Source organism: Maniola hyperantus, chromosome 18 (genome assembly GCF_902806685.2).
Source record: "Maniola hyperantus chromosome 18, iAphHyp1.2, whole genome shotgun sequence".
NCBI classification, from domain to species: domain Eukaryota; kingdom Metazoa; phylum Arthropoda; class Insecta; order Lepidoptera; family Nymphalidae; genus Maniola; species Maniola hyperantus.
This window is the reverse complement of record NC_048553.1, coordinates 964,490-978,426: the sequence shown is the minus strand read 5'-3', so window position 1 is coordinate 978,426 and position 13,937 is coordinate 964,490. Positions and strand designations below refer to the sequence as shown.

General features: G+C 40.8%; 1 protein-coding gene across 2 annotated transcripts in view; it reads left to right on the top strand.

Moving 5' to 3' along the window:
• LOC117990639 (homeobox protein Nkx-2.4-like) overlaps positions 1-13,937 on the top strand; it is a 61,688-nt gene that overhangs the window by 36,503 nt on the left and 11,248 nt on the right. For both annotated transcript variants that reach the window (XM_034978111.2, XM_069504622.1), the window contains exon 4: positions 1,116-1,211. In XM_034978111.2, the coding sequence (XP_034834002.1) occupies positions 1,116-1,211 (96 nt within the window). The remainder of the gene's footprint in view (positions 1-1,115; positions 1,212-13,937) is intronic.

Here is a 13,937-nt window from a genome sequence, read left to right as displayed (position 1 = left end):
GACCTATTGCATATTATACTTACCTACCTACAGGGTGGTCCGAGAAGTGACGTCTAAAAGAAAAAAAATACCTAGGTATTAGGTATATATTGTTAAAGCGGCAATATAAATACATATTCTGTGAAAATGTCAACTCTTTACGTAGGTAGGTATCCCAGGGTCACTCAGCGGGCGATGGAGAGAGCTATTCTCGGAATTTCTCTACGTGATCAAATCAGAAATGAGGAGATCCGTAGCGTTGAAGAACTAGTAACGACATAGCTCAACAGGTTGCGAAGCTGAAGTGGCAGAGGTTAGGGCACATAGTTCGGAAAACATTGACAAAGATAGATATTGGGCCTTGTGGTCTCAAGGTGCTGGAATGGCGATCTCGCACCGGAACGCGCAGCGTTGAAGGCCCCCACTAGGTAGATGGACGAACGACATCAGACGAGCCGCTGGATTCTTGCCTGACTGTGTGTGTGTGTGTATGGTGCGTGGGAGAAGACTGTGACGTGTAGAAGTCCCTAAAAGAGATGTCTAGCAGTGGACGTCTATCGGTTGATGATGATGATGATAATTTACTCTAAGACCGTTCTGTTTTCGCCCAATAACATTTTCGAACTCTTCTACTGTCCATGCAATGCCCATATCTGCGTTAGATAATTTATATCGCTTGCGCACGGTGCGTGATATTGCGGACGGACGCAGACCAGCCCGCACCAACGCGACGCGCCACGGGAAGAGTATCTTCCGTGATGGCGACGACACGTGGTCGTTGTCGGCCGTGCGTGATAGTCCGCAGAATCACGTACGTACTTACCTACCGTGGGAACAGTGGCGTGCATAGGGTTTAAAGCCAGGGCAAGCAGTAGTTAGGTAAGCCAGTCAAAGAATAATGAGCATTGAGCAATTTCAACCGAGTTAACTATTTCTTGGGTAAGCAGCGCTTTTATGCCTCTATGAGTTGCACGCCACTGCGTGGGAAGCCACTATGAAATTACCAGTGAGTACCCGCCCGCTTGTGCGGGATGCGTAACAGCATTTTTACCAGCGGGAGAAAGAAAAGCCACTATAAAGCCTGATTTCAGGTATTTGATGCGTGCTCATTATAATGGCACTATGGTTTGCCGCAGGTTTACGAGCTGGAGCGGCGGTTCAAGCAGCAGAAGTACCTGTCAGCGCCCGAGAGGGAGCACCTCGCCTCGCTCATACACCTTACGCCCACGCAGGTAAGTCCGTTGTAACCCTATACTTAACCCCTACTTATAACCCCTTGGTTAGGGGTACGCCATTTAGGTTCCCCGACCTCACTCCATGAAGCCCTCGGCAACCTGGGCGGTCTGTTTGGCTTCTGGAGCGAGCTTGGATGGCTGGAGTGAAGACTTCAGCGGGGAGGGGCGATGCACGCACAACAGACGGAAACGTTTAAGTGCGGAAACCAGCCCAGAGCGAAGAAGAAGAAGGGGTATGCCATACTTGCCTAAGTATAGTCTTGAGATGGCAATCGGGGTATGAGGCGGGGGGATGCCCTGCACACCCGCAATCACCCGCGCTCGCCCGCATTGGGTTAGCGCAGGGGCTGTGCGGGTGTACGTACGGGGCGCTCCTTCCCTGACCTGTCGCGTACTATAAGTACCTACCTTCCTACCTGCCTACCTGGCAGTCTACACAAAAATGACTACAGCCTTCTCGATCGTCATCATCATTATCAACCGATAGACGTCCACTGCTCATAGGTCCCTTCAGTCGCCCTTCACTTCGTCAGCTGGACATAGGTCCCTTGTAGGCAGTGGCGTGCACAGGGTTTGAAGCCAGGGTATGCATTAGTTAAGTAGGAACCTGTTTACTGGCAGGTCATAATGAAAAATATGCATTGAGCTAAACAACTGGTGTAAGCAGTGCATTTATGCCTCTATGACCTGCACGCCACTGCTTGAAGGGACTTCCACACGCCACAATCTTGCGCCGCCCGAATCCAGCGGCTCCCTGCGACTCGTCTGATGTCGCCCGTCCACCTAGTGGACGTCTTCCAACACTGCCTTCTCGATACCAGAGCAGTATTGAGGCGATGTTAAATGAAAGTACTAATAAGGATAGTAGAAAGTGTTATAAGTAGTCAGTGTTCCTCGATATAAAAGTGCGCGTCACCGGCAAAGTTCCCACAGTCTCAGCCCCACTGTCCACACCTCCACAGCAAACAGCAAAAAACAACAAACATCGATAAGACACTCGTACTCGTATAGCTGCTCCATTGTGAGTGGACACTGCTATAGTAGCCATGTATCCATCGCTTTATTATCATAACGGATGTAGGGACTACACACGGCACCAACTTTCACTCCAATTCGACCAGTAGGGCGATTGTCTAAAACCGGCATCAATCATTATTACAATCTCAATTGTTCTGATTGGTTGAATTTGTGCGATTCTTGTTGCAACAATGCATTGTAGCCAATAGTGAGCGAGCATTAACCAATCAGAGATGATTGCGATCGTGACATTGTAGCTGTCAAACAACCGCGGTAGGGCCACAGAAGTCCAGATTTGACAACTAGTCAAATCAGTGGCCCTACCGCAGATTAAATAAAGTAAATACACATAATATATATATATATATATATATATATATATATATATATATATATATATATATACGTATATTATGTGTATTTACTTTATTTAATGAGTACACCCCTTCCGCTTTCTTTAATTTTTATAATATCCTCTACCCTAAGATTGCCTGGAAGAGATTGCTATTTTAGCGATAAGGCCGCCTATTGTACATGCTGTATTTGTTATATGTCTATTGTTTTTGTTTTGGTGTACAATAAAGCATATTTTACTTTACTTACTTTATAATCAGCTGTCATAAAGGTGAAGAAAATCGCTCTGACTTTACCTAGGTATACCTCTAGGTAGGTTACTTATAGATTCTCTGCATTATATTCGTATAGGTAAGTAGGTATCTGTTACCTATTTGCCAAGAACTGTGCAAAGCTTGAAACCGTTTGTTACGAGGACTCCGATCTCCGTCTATAATGTTTTCACGTACTTAGTAGTTGTACTTGCTCGATGTATAAATAATAAAGTGTAAGGATATTTGTATATTTAGTGCGTAGACAAAGGCCCGGCCGCTCGACGCTCGCCAAACACATGAGCTGTGTTTATTCTTTCGTCATTAAGCTCGAGTGTTGACTGCCGTACGGGCCCTAGCGCTAATTTCCTGGGAGGTCAGACGCAGTGGATTTAGGTTTTTTTGGGTTTTTACAACCCCGTGGAAACAGTGGCGTGCAACTCATAGAGGCATAAAAGCGCTGCTTACCCAAGAAATAGTTAACTCGGTTGAAATTGCTCAATGCTCATTATTCTTTGACTTGCTTACCTAACTACTGCTTACCCTGGCTTTAAACCCTATGCACGCCACTGCGTGGAAACTCTCTGATTTTCCGAGACAAAAGTAGTCTATGTCCATTTCCAAGATGTAAACTATCTTCGTTTACCAAGTAAAAAAAAAAAAAAAATTAATTATCATGTGGATTAATAATTGTTTACCAAGAAGGTTAATGGTACCTACCAAAAATGTCATTTACCTACCAATGTGGATTATAGTTGGTACGCGACAGGTTGAGAAGACAATCGGGGTGTGAGGCGGGGGGACGCACCGCACGTCACCCGCGCTATCTTGCACCCAGTGGCGTGCACAGGAGTTCAAGCCAGGGTATGCATTTAGGTATGAACTTATTTTACGGCAGGTTATAATGAAAAATAAGCATTGATTTATTACAATGAGGGTAAGCAGTGCGTTTATGCTTCTATGAGTTGCACGCCACTGCTTGCACCGGCTTAGCGTGGGGCTGTGCGGGTGTGCGGGGTGTCCCCACCCCGATTGCCATCTCGACCTGTCGCGAACTAAGTATACCTACGGCTACGGTACGCGGCAGAAAGCAATGTAGGTATTCGGCTTTGAAGAGCGTTGTCTCTGTCACTCATACCTATGTGACGTTTTGTCGGTCTCAACGACAGAGATACCTAATAGGTATGTACCTACTCTACAAAATTGCTATCTCCTTCTAAAGGCCGACCTACATTACTTTCTGCCGCGTACTGTACCGTAAAACGGGGTGAATAGGAACCGGGGTGTGAATAGGGACAAAACTGGGAATGAGATTTGAACGTAAAAATAATACCTACCCAAATCAGCTTAGAATTTTGGTAGCATTGTTTTTCCCTATAGTAGAATATTTGATCTTTTATTTGGCATCACTGAACCAGAGACAAATTGACATTAAAATAACGAAAGCGTCATTGCAAAAACGTTATTCAAAACACGCTAAGCCGTAGGTCTCAAAACTTTGTTTACTTTGATGCAGTACGAGAATAAAACAGTAGAAAAACTATTAGAAATCATTAAACATTTATCTAAGAGGCGTCACAAAAGCAGATTTGTCTAAATGTTACATATTTTTCTGTAAAAAAGAAAAAATTGGAAACCAAGTGGTTTTGGCTTTGCCATGGGGATTATAGGTACGGGAAAGGGGTGGATAGGAACGCTATACTTACTGAATTGGAACGAATCAAGGTTAAATAGGAACAGTAAGGTTTATATAGGGACAGGGCTGTCACTTTAAATATTTAATTAAATTGTTAAAAAAAATTCTTCCTTCTTGTGTAGTCGACTAGTAAAATTTAGTTAAATGGCATTCTACTGTTTAATATTGATAAATAAATAAATAAATAAAAATATTTTTTATTCAATTAAACTTTTACAAGTATAGGTAACTACACTACCTACTTGTAACAGTTTAATTAAATAAAAAATATTTTTATTTATTTATTTTTGAATCGTCAAACCACTAATTCGGCATGCCAGCAACCAGCAAGAAACTCGGCGGTTGCTTTTTTTTTAAAGATTTGATACCTACTATGCCATGTATAATAACATTTGCTATGAAGATAACTATTAAGACATAGGCATCCGCTAAGAAAGGATTTTTGAAAACTCAACCCCTAAGGGGTTGAAATAGGGGTTTGAAATTTGTGTCGGACGAAGTCGCGAGCATAAGCTAGTTTTGTAATATTAGAGGATAGAGCTAACTTGTGTTTGACAACCCTAACCTTTTTTCCCTATTCACCCCTTTGCCATTCCGTTACACCCCGGATCAAGTATAAATAGGGACAGCATATATTTTGATTAAAATATACCAGTAATTTATCATTATTTTATATTTTTTGGATGTTTCCTTAGAATTCTTACAACCGGAGATGCTTACAAACAGTTAAAGCATCATAATTTGTACCAAAACATCCGTAAATTTCAATGCGAAGTTAGATTTCGTACCTATTCACCCCGTTTTACGGTACCTTCGTTGTTTGTTGTCAAAGTGCTATTATTTAGTCTGTGAATGAAAATATTAGCAAATCATAAAAATTAAAATTAATTAAAAAAAAATCTATCAAAATCATTAGTAAGTACTTACTTAGGAAACGTCCGCGTCCCACGAACATCTACAGAAGCTAATAAAACTTCAAAAACAAATAATTTACAAATATTTGTTGGAACGGAGCTCGTTCATAAACTTTGCTAAGGCGATTTAATCATCGTTTATTAAGCAAATATTAATTTAGTGAACTGCAGAGCTAATATTTGATCGGGGCCTGTTCACGGTCGACGGGCAGGGGGCAGGGGCGGGCCGCGGACCGATACAAACTTACCGAGTGGGGGGTCGGCGGTTACGAAACCTTCTGTCTGTGACCTATGTAAAGCTACATAACATAAGTACCTATTCATTGCAACTGGCACAGTAAATACATATGAAAAATTGCGGAACCGATCGACAGGATTCGAACAGTAGATACCTACCTCCTACGCCTTCCCTGGGAATCGCGCCCGAAGCGATACCCAGGAGTGACGCAGGCACGCAGGTTCGAAATTCGAATCTGCAATTTTTATTAATGTATAAGTATAGGTATTTAAAATTATTAATTAAAGAGATCTACATGATTATGTATCATACTAATCATGTAGGTACCCTTATTATAAATGCGAAAGTGTGTTTATTTGTTTGTTTGTCAACAGTGCAACGGATTGACGTGATTTTTTTGCATGGGTATAGGCAGTGGCGTGCACAGGATTTGAAGGCAGAGTAGGCATTAGTTAGGTAGGAACCTGTTTACTGGCAGGTAATGAAAAATATACAACTGGGGTAAGCAGTGCATTTATGCCTCTATGACCTGCACGCCACTGGCCGTATAGGTTAAGACCTGGAGAGTGACATAGGCTACTTTTTATCCCGGAAAATCAACAAGTTCCCACGGGGTTTTTAAAAACCTAATCCCACGCGGACGAAATCGCGGGCATCAGCTAGTCTAAATATATAAAAGGAAAAGGTGACTGATTGATCTATCAACGCACAGCTCAAACTACTGGACGGATCGGGCTGAAATTCGGGATGCAGATAGCTATTATGACGTAGGCATCCGCGAAGAAAGAATTTTTGAAAATTCAACTCCTATGGGGTGAAATACATAGCATCGTACCGGAACGCTAAATCACTTGGCGGCACGGTATTTTCGGTAGGGTGGTAACTAGCCACGGCCGAAGCCTCCCAACAGACCAGATCAGAGATATAGAAATTATAAAATTCCAAGCCCCCACCGGCAATCGAAACCGGGACCTCCCACTAATACTTAAAGACCACAGTGCTTACCACTGCGCCAGGGGAGGTCGTCAGTGTGTGTGAGTATGTTGAAACGCTGCCTCACCTGTAATAACATAACGCACAGAAATCACCCGATTCCGAAATCCAGGTCCATTTGTCGCCACATTCACTCACGTCTTATTACAATCACCATCATTACTTTACCATCAACACCAAGATTACTAAACCTTATCTCTATAAGAATAAGGTTGAATTTAATAGATCTGAAGGTTTTGTAAGTGGAGTTGATTGTGGTGGGATTTGGCTGCGGTATTTTGATAAGTTACTAACTAAATGACGCGTATTGATCTCCTGTCATGCGTGTTTACTCAGCGTGCGTTCCAATGCCGTTTCTATTCTGTGATCAGAACAGAAAGCCACTGGTAGGTACTAGGTAGGGGTCTATGTATGCGTGTGCGAGGGACAAAGCAGTTAGGTAGGTACCACTAATCAGTTAGGTAGATACCTACCACAGATAATATCCAGATTTGCAACTAGCGTGGCCCCCTCAGTCCCTCTCGCTCAAGCAGATTTTCTTACTTTGGAAATGTCAAAATACTTCTCACTCTGAGAGGAGACCTGTGCTCTGTAGTGAGTAATGGGTTGATCATGATGATGATGATGATGATGATGATTAAAATGTGCATCGTTATTTTTCAAATTCGCCAAAATATGACGAGAAAAAAATGCCGTCCTACGCAAACATTGCAACAGTGCATTAGCGATACAAAAAATTAACAAATTCGGCAGACATTGCGGCTTTACCTGCCCCTCGGCTCCACAATGGACTTGTCAGGTGCATCATCCCCTTATCTGCCTAATCCTATCACAAAGAGGATTCTTCCCATTCACCAGAATATAATCTCCAACGAATCGCTCATAATATCAAAGAAAGCGCGCGAAATCAACCGAAATGCCCGCGCTGCAATAATTTAGCGGTTATTACACAATAAAATAAAAATTTCATTCCAATTCTAAATTCAAATCATTGTTCCATTTGCAAATTTGTTTTGACAGGTTGGCTGCATTGAATGGTTGAACGTTAGCGGTGCGTTCTGGCTCAGGGACTATGATACCATAAACAATTTTTATTTTTTTTATTCAGAATAAAAGCAGACGATTTTATTGCGGCGAGCTTTTAACAGGAAGTGTATTGTGATCTCACGGCGATTAGGGATTAGAAAAAGTGAAGTGGAATTATTGGAAAATTATAGGCCTACTTTGAGGTTTTGGCGTAAAGGCTTTGATGTTAAAAATCCTGTACTTAAACAGCGATTGTTTATTCATCACGTCTTATGTGCTCTACTCTGCCCACTGCCACTTCAGCTTCGTAACCCATTGAGCTGTGTCGGTAAATTTGGTTTCGCTACGAATCTCCTCATTTCTGATATTTTCACGTAGAGAAACTCCAAGCATAGCTTTGTCTATCACCCGCTGACTTTGAGCTTTTTATGAGGAAATTGCCCCGGGATGCTAACGAAAATCATATTATGATGTAGCCTACCAATTCTATGGTAAATTCACCTAGCCTGGAAATTATGGCAATTAAAAAATTGTAAAATGTATAATTTCGATATCTTTGAAAATAACTACCTATGATCACAGAATACTTGGTGCAGAAGGATTACTACGCAGAGACATTTAAATAAATAGCGACCCTTATTACGACATAATAAAGTGCAATTTAGTTCGCACAGCGCCACAGGATCTAAAATAACCGCCTTTCTTTCTATCGCGCAAACTCTTATACAGCTCATTCTCTTTTGAGAGACAAGGTTACGCGAGAAATATCTCGGGTCACATGAACAGGTGAGTCCGGGATGGTATGATAATAAAGTGATAATAAAAGTCCATGAAGATTGAAGGTACGAGTGACATCACCATTTACAGGACAGCATAATATCAGTAAAATTACAAATGGCAGTGCGGGAAGAGTAATAGTTCTGATGCACTCGACGTCCACCCGCTCGGCCAGTGAACGAACAGCGATTTGACAAGCCGTCATTGTTTAAAATTAACCCGCCATTATCTCATTGCTCCCATTACACCCGCATGCGCCGCATCCGGCAGGCGACAGACTGTGCAAGTACACAGATTATACAGACTCGTGACCATAGACAAAGGGAGGATTGCTCGCAGTAGGTCTTTGTCTTACTTTTTTATGCGTGACCGATAACAAAGAGTATATCTAGTATAAGGTTACGGGAAAAATGTTAGCTGTTTTGGCTTTATCGAACTTCTTACGTACCTACCTAGTTTTTTTTCGTAGGACATCTTTTCTTTTTATGTCGGTTATTTTTTGGATAGAAACAATGGTTGAATCAGCCTTATTAACTTAATATGCTTGCTAATTTGCAAATTGCACCTGCCGGGAATCGAACCTAGGACCTACCATCTTAGGCTATAAGACCAGACCTGTCATAACTCATACTGCGCCAGGGAAACTGCGTCGAAACTCAGAGTAGGTTAATAAGAGCTAGAGTAGATCTGTATCAGAAATTCAGTCAATAAGGACAACGATTCGCATTCGCAATGCATGTCATAATCATAAGTTGTGTGCTAGGGGGGCATATCGAATTCTACTAAAAGGACGAAGCCACGTCGTCCTGGAAAGGCAATTAGCTAAAATAAGATGAAAATGAAACGGAATAGGTCTGCGAATGCCAACAGTGGCGCGGGAACATCGAAATTTACTTAAGTTTAATAACGAAACGCGAGCCGCCTGTTTGCGGAGCGGGGAATACTGCGGGATATTGTGCCCCGGACCGTCCGCAAAAAAATAGTTATTTTCATATCACTCGCTTGAAAAGGAGTCCATTGCTTCGATCGAATAAAACTTTTTTGTAAATTTTTGGTATTTTAGGATTAAAAGACACTTTTCAAAAAAGGGGTAAAATACCCTATTGCAAATGTGCTTTATAAACTGTACGTACATCACACACATCCAGTTATTGTAGACGATTGCGAAGACAGTTGAGCTCGTGCGTGTCAATCGTTTTGGTCCCGGCAGAATACCAGCGCTGTTTTTCAAAACCTGCAGTAACAATACTGCGAGCTGGGGCATTTTCATCTTGTACCATGTGGATGCAAAAACTCATTTTAAGTACCTAATTATTTAATTACTAACTACTACTACTAAGTTTGTTTATGTTCTCGGCACAAGATGGTTACCAAATTGGGGTTCTTTCTTTCATTCTTTCTTACATTGTAAGTGCTAACCTTTTTACACGTTCTAAGTTTTTTCCTTATCGGTAATTTGCCGACGGTACCTACGTACTTAGTTGAGTTTATTGCGACCTGTATTTAACTCTGCGCGCTTTGAATATGCAGGGCGCAATGCGTTTAGCTCAGCGTTTGCGTTGCGCTCAACTTATACCTAGTGATCGACAGTTCAGAGCTCTAAGATTAATAGGAACACTTTTAAATCTTTTACCCTACGTGTGAGATTCACATGCTCAAACGGTATTTTTTTAACTAGAGTTTCTTGCCGGCTGAGTCAGTAAAATAGTAGAATCTGTTGTAATTCCCGCATATTACTAATGCGCGTGGCCGCTATATTAGTGACGTCAGCACTAGACTGAAGTTTCGAGCTGATGGTATACCTAATACCTACGTCAAATGACGTCATTTCGATGTTAATTAGGCATGGTTCCAGCGCAATAGCAATGTGCGGGACTTATAAGATTGTAGCGACTAGCGCCTAAGAAATGAAACTTTTTTCATAATTTCATCACTAGTTAGACTACTTTGACTCCTACAATTTCATTTGGATGCAGTTTCAAAAGGACAGTTTTAATTAAATCCACACGGCACGGCTGATAGGGTGGTAACTGGTAAGTGGTAGGTAACTAGTTACGGCCGGAGCCTCCCACCAAACCAGAGCAGAGGCAATTTAGCAATTATAAATTACCATACTGCTCCTGCTGGGTACTGAACCAAGGACCTCCTAAGTACTTATGCGCTCTGCCACTACGCTCACCATAGCGCCAGAGGTCAAATCTAAGATGACCACTGGTATAATCATCAGAATATTTATATCCCTACCTCTATCCGTGCTTTGCCTTATCCAGTTTGAAGGCCAGATATTACAGATTAATTAATTATTGTCCAATCGACATCCCAATCAACCTGCATCAAACAATGACCGATGCATCGTGCGAACCAATTAATACGCCAACAATGCGCCGCATTATAATCGCCCTCGCGCCTTGCCGCCATTGTCGCCGCCGAGTCAAACGTCACGGTGACGTTTGTTTTCGCGGGAATCCAAACGCGTCGCCGTAAATGGTGTTGACACCCTCAAAATGGAGATTATTCATGGATGTTTGCGGGCTTTGTTGGGGTTACGCCCGAGTTTATGAAATTTATATTGACACGGCGAGATTATTGAGTCTTTGTTATGAAGGATTTGAATTTCGCCCGCGCGATGTGGGAAAATGGGTCGCGTGCTGCTGACAGATATTTATAATAGAACTTGTGCCATATTCTTATTTGCACATATTTTTAAAGTTAATATTAACAATTATTATAGTTCTGGGATTGTTTCTAATACAGTACGTTGAGATATAAAACTTAGATATACCTAAGTACTCGTCCCTACTTACCACCTAGGTATCTATAAAGGAACAGGTAGTTTGTGTGACCCGCCTGCTCGTTTGATAACTTTTTTATTTTAAATCTGACTCTTTTTCAACATCATCTAGGAACTAGTTATCATCAAATTATTATTTTTAGAAATATTGTAGTAAAAACTTCGCGCTATTTAAGAGTAGGTAGGTAACTCAGATCTTTTTTCGAAAGAAACTAGTTAGGTAGGTACTTATAACGTCCCACACGCCAATTCCTTGATCCACGCCACGCTTGATCGAGATTTGAGAATCTGCGACTCCCAGTCTGCATAAGTTGAACCTCTGGACTTATTTTTATTTTAAAAAACACTGTACTTAAGACTGTACTAGATACTAAGCTGTACTACCAAACGTACCTACAGTAGAAAATACCTAATGTAAGTACATCGGACATTAGGATGACCTTTCGGCTTTGTAGACCGTTGTCTCTGTCACTCATACGTTTTGTTGGTCTCAAAGACAGAGTCAGTGCTCTACAATTGTGCTATCTCCTTCTAAAGGTCGATTACATTACAAGGTACATTACTTTCTGGCGCGTAGGCGCCATAGTAAGCCAAGTAGGCGCCAAGTAATGTACATACATCTACTAAACCTAGGTCTACTTAATTATTACTTGTTTTTTATCTGTATTTAATATGTATCCAATATCCAATAAATATCCAATAAATGTATATAATTCAATTGACTTTACCTACCCATAAAGATCATAATCGCTGTAACAGAAAATTAGATAAAAGGCGTACGCGCACCTACTTACCAAAACCTTTCTATAGATACAAAAATTCAGACCCAATAAATTTTATGTCAAAGCAATATAGGTATCTCTCATGCAAGGTTCAAAGAGCAATGTTCACTAATTTGAAGACGGCCACTCGACAATTCAGACAAGAGAAATATTCTTCAATATCAAAGCGACCCTCGAACCGGTGTCGCCGTCGGAGCGGAAAACACGATGCCAACTCTAACGAGCTAACCTGAACGCATCTTACGGCGGTGTTGCCAGCGGTAAAAATAACGGGAAGATGCGAGACATGATCCCTGAGGGGGCTCTTCTCTTCTGAGTTCTGTCTGTACTTAGGTATATTTGTAATTCAAATAATTTTATTTTTACTTTGCTTTTAGCTTCTTCAATTATACTCTGATTTTTAATTCGGTGGAATTCTGTGTTACCAGAGTTAAAACATTTCCCCACAAAAAAGATAACTTTAAATATTGTACCTATCTAAGTACATAAGTAAATATATACCTACCTATTATTAAATTGCCACGTGTATGGAAGATCATCACCTCTTGAGAACAAACTGACCGATTTGGTTGATTTTTTTGTATTCGTAAAGAACAAGGTTTTTGTGAAAGAATTTTTTGAAAACTCCTCAATCATAATTAAGTAGGTAGGGGGAGTCCGGGAGAGTATACCCGCCTTCCACTAAAGTGCTCATAAATCTTTATATATTTAAAAATCGCTATTTTCTATAAATTGTATCTTAAGCTGCACTATTTAGCTATATTTTCTCTTAATAAAGTTTGATACATCATTAATAGTTTATGAGTAATTAACGATTTCTACCAAAGTGACATTCGGCTAATATCTCCCGCCTGGGTGGGAGACTTGACCCCCCAAGTGGGGAGCCTTTACCCGGGTACAAAATAGGCAAAATAATCATTACAAATTATAATTCTATAAAAAAAATTAATCATAAAAATATGACACAAAGTATTTTGTAGTAAATGAGAATTCCTTTTTTAATTGGAGCAATTAATACAAATAAACTGCTCCTCATCATGTCTTTATCATATTTGGACAGTCCCAACGGATTTTATGGTCATAAGTCTCATGTCCATAATTTTCTCTTCTCCACAGCTGAAACAAAACTAATTATCAATATCATCTCCCATGGACTATCAGAGCTACTCATACTTGGGTTCTTCGTCAGGGTCTGTCTAACCGTCACTTGACTGTAAAACTTGTCTTTTTCAATGGTCTTTTTATTGTCTTTTTCTCTTTGCTTTACCTTTTTGTTTTTTAAGTCATTTTAATTTTCTTATTTTTTGGTGCATGATCATCTATATCATCATCTAGGTCTAGTCTTTCTGGCGTTTTTTTTTTAAATTTTAGTTTTTCTGGGCTGTCTACCACGACGAAGGAGCAGCCTTTGGAATTGAACAAATCATTTGTGGTACAACTATTTTTGGTCTATGTCGTAAATATCAGAATCTACCGTTGTCACATCCAGATTTTGAGATGTAGAAGCTACCTCTTCTGATTGTCTTAATATTGCAATTGGTTGCTCAGATTTTTTCCTCAGTCAAAATTGATGGTGAATTGGCTCAAGACGCCGCAGATTAATTCATGAATACTAATGCTGATGTTAAGGGCTCTGACTGACGTTGTACAGTAGATGATGAAGGTAATGAAGGAAGGCAGGACGATCGTGGTTACATCTGGAGGTAATACAAAAATATTGTTGCCGGAGAAACAACGGGCGAGATTACCCGGGGAAAGTCTCCTCCCGACGCCAGGGTAATGTCTCCCACCCCACACAAATCTGTCAGTTATTACATTTTTATAAAAAACTATGACACTTAAGTAAAAGCTGTCTGCCGTAAATGTTACTAGGATAATTACACT